The 12,327-nt window shown below is 41.8% G+C and overlaps 1 protein-coding gene across 14 annotated transcripts in view; it reads right to left on the reverse strand.

Moving 5' to 3' along the window:
* zmp:0000000926 (ataxin-1) overlaps positions 1-12,327 on the reverse strand; it is a 59,941-nt gene that overhangs the window by 1,578 nt on the left and 46,036 nt on the right. For 12 of the 14 annotated variants that reach the window (XM_055165517.1, XM_055165514.1, XM_055165508.1 and 9 more), the window contains one exon: positions 346-2,038. In XM_055165517.1, coding sequence (XP_055021492.1) covers positions 346-1,878 — 1,533 coding nt within the window. In that variant the 5' untranslated portion in view covers positions 1,879-2,038. The other 2 variants (XM_055165518.1, XM_020929906.2) reach the window with 2 other exon arrangements.

Genomic DNA, 12,327 nt, shown 5'->3' on the forward strand with positions numbered 1-12,327 from the left:
GATAGAGTTGAACTGCAAAATACAGTTTGAAGGTAAAATTCTCTTGTATAGCACATTTTAAAAACATCATTTACAAAGGGCTACGCATAATTGCAAGTTATTTGATATATTGTATTTTCGCTATTACATCACAAAATCATTCTCACTTTCTCACAGATCAGAGTTTCACTGGGCATTAAGACACAGGTGAATATACTGACCGACTAAATGTTCAGGTTCATTCTGGATGTGGATTTTCCATTCTGTTTAATCTTTGTTATTTCATCAAAAACAATTATAGGCTACAAATATGTGGTATAATCTTTACCCTTTATATGAATTTACTACATTGACCATCTTACTGACCTGAGTGTTGCGGTCGGTGAGGTGCACTTGCATGTGGCTGAACCCATGGGTGCTGCTGGGGGAGATGAGCAGGACTTTGCAGGTGCTGAGGTGCAGGTCTGGAGAGGTGTCTGCGCTCCTCAGGAAGTCCTCAGTCCTCAGCTCCTCCACGCGCTTCAGCCGCCCTCCGGCCAGCTCGATCAAAGACCCCTTGGTGAAGTGAGGTAGGAGTGCAGGGGGCGACGAGTGAGCGCGGCCAGGAGACAGGTCCCTTCCCCTTGCCCTGTCCCGTCTCCGCTCGGGCTCACTGTCCCTCTGTTGGTCTCTGTGCTGTGGTAAGTGCTTGTCTTTGTCCTTACTTCTGTCTCTGTCCCTCTCCTGTTCTCTGTCTCTTTGGGGCCGCTCGTGATTGTTGGACACACCCAGAGGTGAGTGGGGGGTGCTCCGGACGGCGTGCTGCCTAGGCCCGGGGTCCCTGTGCAGGTTGTACAGAGGGGTACCTGAGGGGCTGTAGAGGGGATAGTTCTGAGACATTCCTAAAGAGTAATAAACCTGTGCTTCGGCTGTTGAAACCCCTAAAGGGTCTAACAGGTCCCCTCTCCCCACCCGGGTGTCTGCTCCGAGAGGATGGCCACTGGGAGAGAGCAGACTGGAGCTGCTCTTCACTAGTGCGTGTGCATGTCCGTGTGTTTGTCCGTGTGAGTGTACGTGGGCATGTCCATGTGTGTCCTGCAGGGAGGAATGTGGCTCTTCCTGAGCAGCCGAATCACTCAGGAAGAGCCCTGCAGACGGGCACAGAGAGGACAGATTCTCTTGGTGTCTGCGCGCTCCGTTGGTGTGAGTGCTGTGTGGACTGATGTCCAGCCGGCTGCTATCGTTCCCATATTCTCCCAGCAGAGGCTTGGAGGAGGTGGCAGTCCTGCTGCCAGGACCATCCAGACCATTGGGCCTCTTTCCCGCATACCTGTGTCTGGGATCAGCTAAGGCTGTGTCCTGTGAGTACAGAGAGTGGTGCCCAAACAGGTAGGACGGGGGGAACAGAGACGAGCTGTAATCCCTGCGGCCACTGTTCATGTAGGACCACATCTCCCTGGAATCTGCGGGGAAGGGGGCTTTAAATGAGGAAGAGGAGGAGGATGGAGGGGGAGGCAGTGACAGGAGCCCCTCCCCTCTGTTCCAGCGAGAGTGGTGAGGTAAAGTTGAGGTCAAAGGGTCATCTCTCCAGGCCGGAGAGCCCGCCCCCCTCCTCTCCACCTGCCCAGAGAACAGGGGCAGGGACACTGATGGGGAGTAGCCCAGGTGCCATGGCAGCGGCAGGGGTAAGCTGGGGGCAGGAGTGGGCAGAGGAGGAGGGGTGTGGAGGAGGTGGCTGTTGGGGTTAGTCAGGACCCTGTCACTGGCCTCTCTGGCCCCCTCCCCCCTCCCTGTGCTGGGCCTAACCCGTAGTGGCACAGGGGGTTTGAACTCATCCAGGGGCAGATCTGAAGACCCTTGTCGAGACTCCCTCTTCTTGGGGGGGAGGCACTCTTTGCCGCGTTCGGGACTGGGATTCATGGATGGGCTCCAGCGGAGGAGGGCCCCCTGTGAGTGGGTGTGGCCCCCTGAGAGTGGGTGTGGCTAGGTCACATGAGCCTCACGGGAGAAGAACGGGCGGCGATAGAGGAGCATCCCTGTGCGATCACTGTGGAGCCTTGTGCACTGAAGCAGCACTCACCTGAAAGACAAACACCAGGGATTAGTCTCACATCACATTTTAACACTCACGCCTTCACACAGTTGGAGAGAGATCCACCAACTCCACAACTCCTGAGGTTGTGGAAGGTGACAGACCCCAACTCCATGACAACTGTTGCTCATTAGTCATTATCTGAGCTCCCCGCTGAGGTCCTGAAACTACCCAACTTACTCGTTCATTCAAACACATTACTCCCACGACCGGGCTAAAAATATGATTTGCAGCCAGTGAAGTTCAGAGCCAGCGCTGTGTTTGAGCGTAGAACACTCTCAGCGGGAGTGTTTTCATCTCTGGCTCTCGGGGATGATTGGAATATGTAGATATGTTTTTGCAGCACTTTCACGAACCACCCCCTCGACACCCTCGCTGCCTCTTCATACTCCTGTAAGCTTACTACTAGCACCCCTGTCTCTCACACACACACAGACACACAACATGAGACTCAAATTCTCCCTTGAGCTACTGCTACCCCCTAGTGATCGAACTGGTCACCACCCCACTTTGAAGCTAAACATTTAGATAGTATGGTTTATCAGCAATGCATTATACCATTGACAGATATAGAGCATATTTTCAGCTGTGAGTGTTGAAATTACAAAATGGCAAGAAATCATATTTGCATACAGATATGATGATGAGGCATTCCTTTCTTCTTTAAAATCTTAATTATGTACTACACACAAGAGAGTGTGTAGTTTTGCATTTGCATTTTTGTATTTTTTTTTCTCTTAGTCTATGCTGTATTAGTGTTTGTTTAAATTTTAATAAAAACTTAAATTGCAAAAAAGTGCTACAAACATTCATATTATTAGGCTAAAACCAGTAGTGCCAAGCGCATGTGCCTTTGCATAGTAATTATCTGTCACAGCAAGGGAGATTATACTCACATAGAAAACATCTATGCATTTTATCTGGAGTAATTTTGTTTATTTGTTTAGCATGTTTGTGTTCCTCAAAGTGTCAGAGATTTTGCAGCCTTGTTTCATTCAGTGAGAAGTGCGGGGGAGCCAGGCGAATTCTTCCAACATTTTAGCACCACCGTGTCCAAAATGTTTTTAATTTAAAGTGATGATTGGTGATGATGGTTCGTGGCCTGCCCAGCTGTTCTGAAAAAGCCCACCAAAAACAGCGGCAGCACCATTGGAACACGTCATTGCCATGCTCCCAACTTCACCCGGCACAAGTCTGTCTCAACGAGCCCGTACCAGCTCCCCGTCGCCTCGCCATCCGCCACACGGTCGCTATGGCAACTGCCTCCTCAAACACACACATACACACACGCGCGTACTCACATCCAGCCGGTTAGATGAGGTTAGATGGGGATACTCCGCCGAAGATGGAGGGAGAGAGAGTGAAAGAGAGAAAGAAAGAGAAAGAAAGAGAGAGGCGGGGTAAAAACTGTTGCTCATCAAGTGACTCGGTCCAAAAATGGAATAAGTGTTAGGAGGGAAAAAAAGTGGAACAAGTTGTTTGTGCATCTGTGTGGAAAGCTGCAAACTGGGCAGTGAGAGGAGTGGGAGACACTGTCGAAAACAAACTTACTGGGCAAACAGACAGACACAAGGACGTGGGAAAATCACTCAGATTTGACCACAGCTTTAGACAACAAGGTAATATAGGGACATTAGCAACAGTATCAAAACTAATCAAAAATGTATAGAATAGAATGCATTATAACAATATTAAAAATAAAATTGTAGAGTGAGTCTACACAGAAATTATAAATAGTTTAAAATGTAAAAATGCGGTTAATAGAATATTTATTAATGCTTTGTTACTTCTTAATTATAAGTGGTTATAGTGAAATGTGTTGAAAACATATTTTTTGTGTTAAATTGTTAATTGCTATGGCAACACTCCTAATTTTTCATCATTCTGGCCTATGATTCTCACAATATATATTACAACTAACAGTCAAAAAAGTACCAAGCCTGCCTTACTTCTGTAGTGAGGCAAGTCAAGAAAATAATACAGTATGAATTTGGCCCCACATACAGTATTTAGTAATTCAGTATATTACATTTAACATGGTGAATGAGATACCTAATATAAGTAAAATCATTTCACTTCACGTTTGACAGAAACCGCAATTTGACACAAACCAAAACTTGTATGAGTAAACACGGTACTAAGTACTAATGATCTTGAATAAAACTTCAAAAATGTGTATCTTGCACAGAGATGTCTGTTTACATTAACTTCAGAGTTCAGACAGAAAGAATGATTTGATTTTAAATATGTAGCATTATCTCAAAGTCACTGGTACTGCCCACTAATCTGACCTTCCTTTCTAAAAATATGAATACTGTATAGAGAGATATTGAAGATAAAATGCACTTAAAGAACAGCCGTGTTATGGAGTTAGGCAAAAGTAACAGGAAACAAACCGTCCCATTGTGCATGTGGAGGAGTTTGTAGATAGCGATGTGTTCTATAACACAAACACTCCTACACTTAAGCTGGAACTACTGCTCCCCATACATTGCAGACTAAAGGAGGTGCCACTTCACTTACAGAGAGAAATGCCTTTGATTTGTAAACATGCAACAATCTATCTCAAATGAATGAACAGCAATCAAAAATCCATCTAAGATGTTGTACACTAAACACCGCTCAAAAAAAAAAAAAAAAAAAAATTGTCAGTTTCTATCACAACCTTTTTGCACTCCTACTCTTTATCCCGCCTTTTCTTAGGAGAACTGTCTGACTCCACCACTAACACTTATGACTACAGACCACAAGAAAAACAGAACTGCACATTTGAATCCACAATATTTTCATTTTCACTCACAAAATTCAAATTACATCTTTAACGCAGTATCGATCTTCTGTTCTTACACAGACAAGGATTGACATAAGAACTGACCTTTCTTGCAGTAGAAGCCCCAAAGCTGTCACCAGTTCACTCCAATTCCCAAAGTTTATTACCCCATCCAATGCCCCCTCCCGTAGAGTAAAAATCCTACTAGACTTCAACATAAACCTGCTCCTTCTGATCTGTGTAGCAGCCCACCAAAGTGAAGTAAGGGAGAGAAAGCCCGTACTGAAGTGTGTGTGTGTGTGTGAATTGTGTGTGTGCAAAAAGGGCTAAGGAAATGAGTAATATCTAGCACTGTGAAACATGCTATGCCGAGCTACACAGGCAGGCAGACCAGTTGCTTTCTGCCGCCCACTTGCTTTTAATCAGTATACAAACATGCATACATATATCATATACCGTCTGGCTATATAGTCTGAGAGGCAGCTTGTGGAGGGAGTAGAGAATATTCAACAATACAATGCAATATTCATATAATTAGACTGATTTGGCTGGTTTAATTTCTTTAGTTGGAGGAGACGGTTGATTTGGGGAGGGACGTGGTATGGAACTCCATCCTACACACTTTTTCTACAGCGTCTGAGTCAAAGCTAAACCTCAAATCTATCACATATTTAAGAAAAACAACACAGTTTTCTTCTATTTGTAAGTTTACATGTGAAAGCTAGGGGATGGGGGGTAGAGAGGGCACGGCGGGAGAGCACAGAAGGGTTTGATTTGAATGATTCAGCTGGTGAAGTGAGGTGGAGTGCTGGCATGGCGGGTACAGCTTATTAGGAGAGTTCATTCACAGTGCCGTGTCTAAAAAACTACAGCGCGCGAGAAAGGCTAAACCAGGACAAGAGCCAAGGCAGACAGTGTATCTACAGAACAGAGGGGTGGCAAGCTAGGTGACTTGGGGTAAAATTGAGAAATGACACTGAGGAACAGTGAGTTATAATAATGCTTCAGGTTCAAGTTCAGGTAACTTTATTTATACCTGCAAGCAAAGAGTTTGATAAAATTGAGAGTTCAGACTGCTAGTTTAGAATAGATATAGATGGGAAAACATTGCTCACAATTGTTCTAAATATATGCTTAAAGGAACTATTAAAGGTTCACTACGTAACTTTCTAGGTGGATGGTCTGCCATTGTCTCCATAAATATGATACTGCTTTGTCTGGAATGTTCCACAGTATTGCATTTAATATATCTATCTGGCTGGGGGAAAGTATATAGCAAGATCAGGTCAAGTTATAAGTCAGCATTTTCCATTAAAAATATCATAAAACCGATCATGTGCATTTGAACAAACAATTCTCCCACTGTCAAGAATTAACTGACAAGCAACTCAAGATATGTAGTTTTTATGAAAATGTGTAATACATAGTAAAATATTGTATATTTTTGCCACTACATATACCACCTACGGCGAAATGTGTATTAACTAGGTATAAATGCAGTTCTGACAAAACATTTATGTGCAGACTTGGGACTGGCACAAACACTAGACTAGCCTATGACCTCTTGTGACTGGATCTGCTCACATAAGGTAATATTAGTACAATGCTACTTCAGATGTTAATTCTCATCAGCGAACGCCAATACAGAAGTGTAAACCAGAGAAGCACGGGGGAGGAAAATTGAATATAATGAAGCAATCAAATGGTAATAGCAGTTTAATTACCACACACCACATATGCTGTTCTTTCAGGGCTGTAAGTACATCTTTTTAAGCTCCGAAACTGACTGAAAATGAAGAGAATACAACCAGCCACAGTCAATTGCAGGCTAACCTTGTCTAACTTGTCAACCTCCATCAAGTGAAAAGCTAATCAGACAGGGAAATGTGTTTAGCATCTAGCACAAGGCCACAGAGAGACACGCACTCAAGCTCCGCCAACAGGGCGCGTCTCCGGTGACATTTGGGGGAATACTCTTTTCTCTCAAACTCAATGGGTTTTTGTGAAGTGAAAGTTGGCTGTGTGGGCCTCAATGCTGTCTGCAACTGTGACTAAATGTGTGGGCTCCTTACAATCACATCAATAAGGATGAGAAAAGCAATTGTCTAGAAATCAAACTTGTTGCACACAATAGAAGAAACTTTAAATTACTTTTTGTGCATATATTTTTAGTACTATATTTGTGTAGATTTATAGGGCCTAATACGACCTTAATTAATTTTAAATCATCGAAAATAAACATGCACAGCACACAAGATTAACTGCTAAAATTAAATTAAATCTAAGATAAAAATTACTGTCAGCAGGTCAGACGCAAACAAGATATTTTTTCTACACAAAACTAAAGGAAACATGATCCAATCAGTGCTACTTGTTGTAAATGTCAGAGTAAAATTAGAAATGTGCTACTCATAATGAAAGAAATGAAATAAGTCAATTACAAAGTTCACCAAAGGTAGTGAAAATAAGAAGATCAGGAAATGACTATACGCTGAAATTTAGCACCCAAGTTACACATCCTTACGCACATAGTACTTATACACATATACTTACAAGGAGTAATCAAGAAATAGTTCTAAAAGTTTTCATCACTTTTTCCATTTTCCTCGTTCTGTGCATAAAGTCGTAAACTCAAAAGTCAGACATGAGTCAAGCTGCGCCCACCCAACAATGTAAAGCAGGAACATAAAAGATGTGACACTTTGAGAGCGTTACAGAACACGGCTCCTTCGGCGTTTTAAATCACACTGTTGTACTTTGCCCGTCGGTGCCCTCACAGGCTCATATCAAGTGTCTGCTCACGTTTCAGTGTGGGGGGAGAGGGGAGGGGTGCTCTGACCAGCGTCTGATGCAGCAGAAATTTGTTGCTGAATGTAACACATCTCAACAGAGAGTATCAGAGAGGCAGAGGGCATGGCCATAGTGAACACTCTCAGCTAGTGACAATGACAGGACAGAAGGAGGGAGAGAGAGAGAGAAAGAGGATGGAGGGAGGGAGAGGGAGGGGTAGGTAGTACTACTAGGCCTGTGCTTACTCCAGAGGAGCCTAAGCTGATAAAGGACAGGTGATATGGCCCCAAGCTTATGGGCAGAGGGCCAGGTCAGCCCTGGGACTGACCCATTCTTACAGGATGAGCCAGCAGCCCTGCCCATGCCCATGCAATACAATGAGGATGGACTTAGAGCTACTATTAACACCACCTTCCTGTACACACTATTACACACATGCAAGACAGAGAGAGAGGAGGGGAGAAAGGAAGAGAGAGAGGGAGGGAGAAAGAGAGTGAGGGGGAGAAAAACTGGGAGAGAAAGGGGGAGACTGAGAGAGACAGAGGGGGGGTGGGGGGCAATGTGATAGAGACAAATAGAAAGAGTGAAAGAGAAAGGTGGAGAAAGGATAAGAGAGTGAGACAGAAAGAGAGAGAGAGAGGGAGTGGGGAGGCAGAGACAAAGACAAAGAGACAGTTAGATAGAGACAGAGAGAGAGAGAGAGAGAGAGAAAAAGAGTGAAAGAGAGAGGAAGAAGGAGAGAGTGATAGTGAGACAGGGAGAAAGAGGAATAGAGAGAGAGAGGGGCTGATCCTGGGTCAGATTTAGACTGTTCCCATGCAGAGCACTCTCAGTAGAGGCAACACCTGTGTCACAGAGTATGTGAGGTGCATGGTACTAGCTGTAATGTATGGCTGGGTTAATCCGTGTGAATCCTAACTGGTGGAGCCTAAGGCAGGCTTAGTATAGTTCTGGGAGGAAATCCCCCTGTGTAGTGGTACAGGCCATTAGCCCCTGGGTATAAATAGGGCAGCTATGGCTTCTTAAGCTGGCTTTTACGCAATATCAGTTAAAAATATGGCTCAACTAATTACACGCTGGTCAGCCAGTCAGCAAAAGCAGAGAGTCATGGTGGACTTTGTGTGACTGCAGCAGACAGAGTAAACACATGTGATGCACAGGTCAATGGTACTGCTCTGCACAGCTCTGCAGCCCTCATGTTTGACATTTTCTGAGACGCTCTTATGCTCTTGTCATCCATTGACATTTAAGTGTCTCTTGATGGAGTTTCATTTCTGCACTTTTTAAACGCCTCTTACATCTTGTAATGTGGTCCTGCATCAATGCTGTTTTAACCACAGAAAGATTGTATCACAAGCATCAAAAACAGTAAACATGTTACTATACAAATACAATGACAGTACTGTAAATATATTTTAAGGGGGACTTCCCCACGGAGCCTCTTATTAGCAGCCTCACAGAGATATCAGAGCCTTACAAGGTGCTGGGAGAGACACAGGGTGACAACAAGTGTAAGGAGCTCTGCAGCAGAGGCTGTTATTTTGGGATTAGTTCCTGTGACTTGGGTCAAACTTTGTTGGAGATAAAAGTTAGTGAACTGTTACTGTAAGAAGACGTGGTGACATCTGTCTGTACGAGAGCATGGCCAGGGCTGCCATTGGTAACTGGAGTGCCATTCATCCTCAGAGACAGTGTCTAGACATGGTGCACCGATGCTGTCTGGAGTACCTTTATCACTGCTGGTATTCAAGGCAACACCGCTATAGCGCTCCATTATTGCTATTCGTCTACAACCCCCTCCCACACCCAACCTGCCCTGCCAGCTCTCTCATTTACTCATAAACTAACACTGTTTGTTTTAGAGACATCAGGCACTAAAATATGCATCAAGAGTCGATTTCTTTCATTACATTTTTACAGCTAATGCAAAGGGCTGAAGAGATTCAATGACATATTTTTCTACTGCAGTCTCTTTAAATGTGCACTTCAAAGCAGCAGACATGGCATGAAGCCTGTATTGATGCTCAAGGCTACCGGATATCTTGGAGGTTACAATTTCTGTACATTGATAACTATAGGCCAATACTGCAATAATACTGGGCCCGAAAGGAGTTTTTCTGTCTTCACCATAACAAGCAGTGAAGTATCAAAAAAGACAGGCCTGGTTCAAATGGTGTGGGTGTAAAGTGGTGGGTGGCAGAGTTGAAAGGTCGCGACCCCTATTGTAGATAAAGTATGGAGGAGGAGGAGAACATACTGCTTGATCATACACATGGGTTAGCAGAGTCACGGCCGAAGAAAACGATCCATGCAAACACAAAGAGCAAAGACATAGAAAATAAACAACAAATGCTGAATATGAATTTAAAAGGCTGTCAAAGTCAGGCTAGTGAAGTCTTAAAAGTTTCACACATACCCTATTAGAAAGCAATACAAAACAATGCACTATACAGAGTAATACTCATTATCACATGCAATGTTGTGGACTTTTATAGTTATGTAAAATGGGTGGGCATTAAGCTATGAGTATTGGAAAAGTGAGAGTGAGACAGGACAAAAAGAAATGGAGCTTTAGAGGTTTTTGTGAATAGTTTTTTAGGCAATTTTAGGAGGTCTTTAATACATAACTATGCTGTCTACAGTCAATTAAAAAATTACAGTTACAAAACTAAGGGTTTTGTTCTGGATCCAAGATTTTAAAATTTCTAAATTTTTATTGCAACATACAGATAATTCTATTATTAACACAAATAGGAATTAGGCCTGTCACAATAACAAATTTTAAAGCATGATATATTGCTACACAGATGTACTGCAACTAACGATAATATTTAACCTACTTCATGCCACTGACACAATAAAAAATAACACAATATAATCCTAGTATACCAGTATTAAATAGACAGTATCTTTAAAAGGTCTGAGCGCCAACAAACAAATAGCAGAAAGAACAAATAATTCGCTTCACTTATTCAACCTTTTATGGCTCAAATGTTATTGTATTACAACAAAAATCAATTAAGAAATTGTATACTATATTGTATAAAGAAATGAATACTGAATGCCTACTTTGTATTTAATAAGACATCATAATCAATATGAAGGGAAAGATATGATACATTTTTGTCAGGTCTCCCAGTCCTACATCAAAGTTAGATCATCCTCGACAAAAATAGCTAAAGCAGCATGTAAGAAACTTCCCTCCCTCTCTCCTCACGGGACAGCCCCCCTCCACAGGTGTGTATGTCGCCTTAAAGCAGTCTGGCACCGTGTCAAGTGTATTCAAACGCCTGCCCGCATTTGGGATTACTCCACAGCTCTAGTCCCAGGCCAATTCTGCCCCACTCCAACTGTGATGCACCACAACTGTGACACAACATAACAAAGTCCTTTTACACACTAAGACAGATATGAAGGGAGAAGAACACTAATCTGGAACTAAAATACTAGATCATAAATACACAGTTATCTTATACTAGATTTTTCTTAATTTTCACTGCTTTCAACATTTTAGATGTATACAGAAGACATCAAAATTATGACGCAAGATGTATGGATTTATGTAGTAAAAAAAGGTTAAATCACTTTTATTTTCTTTTTGTTTTTTAGAAAGTAGTACATGTAAAGAAAAGAAAAACTCTGAAAGAGAGGGTATGTTTGAACTTTTGAAGTAATAGAATATTGAGTATCTCTTTACAGTAACTATATCTTAATTAGCCTTAAAAAGCATGAACAAAGATTAAATTAATAATGAGCAAATAGTTTATGAACAAGAATACAGGCTTAGTAACTACTTGGGTTAGGGTTAGGAGTTAGGGTTATTAATTAAGTAGTTACTATGCCTGGATCATTGTTAATAAATCATTTGTTCATTATGAATTAAGTCTGTTCACACTTCATGAAGGCTATTAAAAGTGTAGTTATTTTAAAGTATTACCGAATACTGATGTGTAAATAATTATACATATATCAACAATCTTCACTCACTTGGCTTGTTTTGTTTTGTCTATCTTTTAAAAATAAAACTAGACAAGTTATTATTTGCTAGATATTTTGACCATATTATAATCATTTTGCTGTTACCGCAAAAATGTGGGCGAAAATAGGTTGTTGTGCAATTTCAGTTCAATTTATTTAATCGTAACAGCAGTCACCTCACAGAAATGATTGAGCAAAACAGATAAACAATTTGGAAACACTGAGGCAGACATCTAACTACAAGGACAAGGAATGATAAAATGTCCAACAGTCCACATAAGTAACATATAGTAAGATTTTATGTCAATTTACTTTTATGTGTAATGATTAATTAGTGTTTACATTTTTAACCAGGTCTTCAAAACTATACTTGATTGTAGGCCTATAAGCAATTAAAGTCTTACCCTGTGTATCGATTAGTCTGCTTAATAAGTCTTAGAATTAACAAAAGCTGTCAAAAATCTACTGTAAAAAAAGCAGAGTAACTTCACCATTCTTTCCCAAATCTCCAGCTAACTCCTTTCAAACCTTTTCCTTTCTCCTGTGAGCTGATATAAATCCTTATAAACTCAATAAAATAATTAACTGCCTAATAAATATTTTTGTCAACTAAGACAGATTATTCTACTTAACTGATGGCTTACTTCAATGAATTTATTCATTTGCGAATCACACACAACTGAATTCTATTGTACCATTATTACAATTTATACAAGTTCCCCTGTGGCTCAATTTGTTG

The sequence above is a fragment of the Boleophthalmus pectinirostris genome, unplaced genomic scaffold (genome assembly GCF_026225935.1).
Source record: "Boleophthalmus pectinirostris isolate CB_2022bp ecotype Guang Dong unplaced genomic scaffold, ASM2622593v1 HiC_scaffold_8, whole genome shotgun sequence".
Classification (NCBI taxonomy): domain Eukaryota; kingdom Metazoa; phylum Chordata; class Actinopteri; order Gobiiformes; family Gobiidae; genus Boleophthalmus; species Boleophthalmus pectinirostris.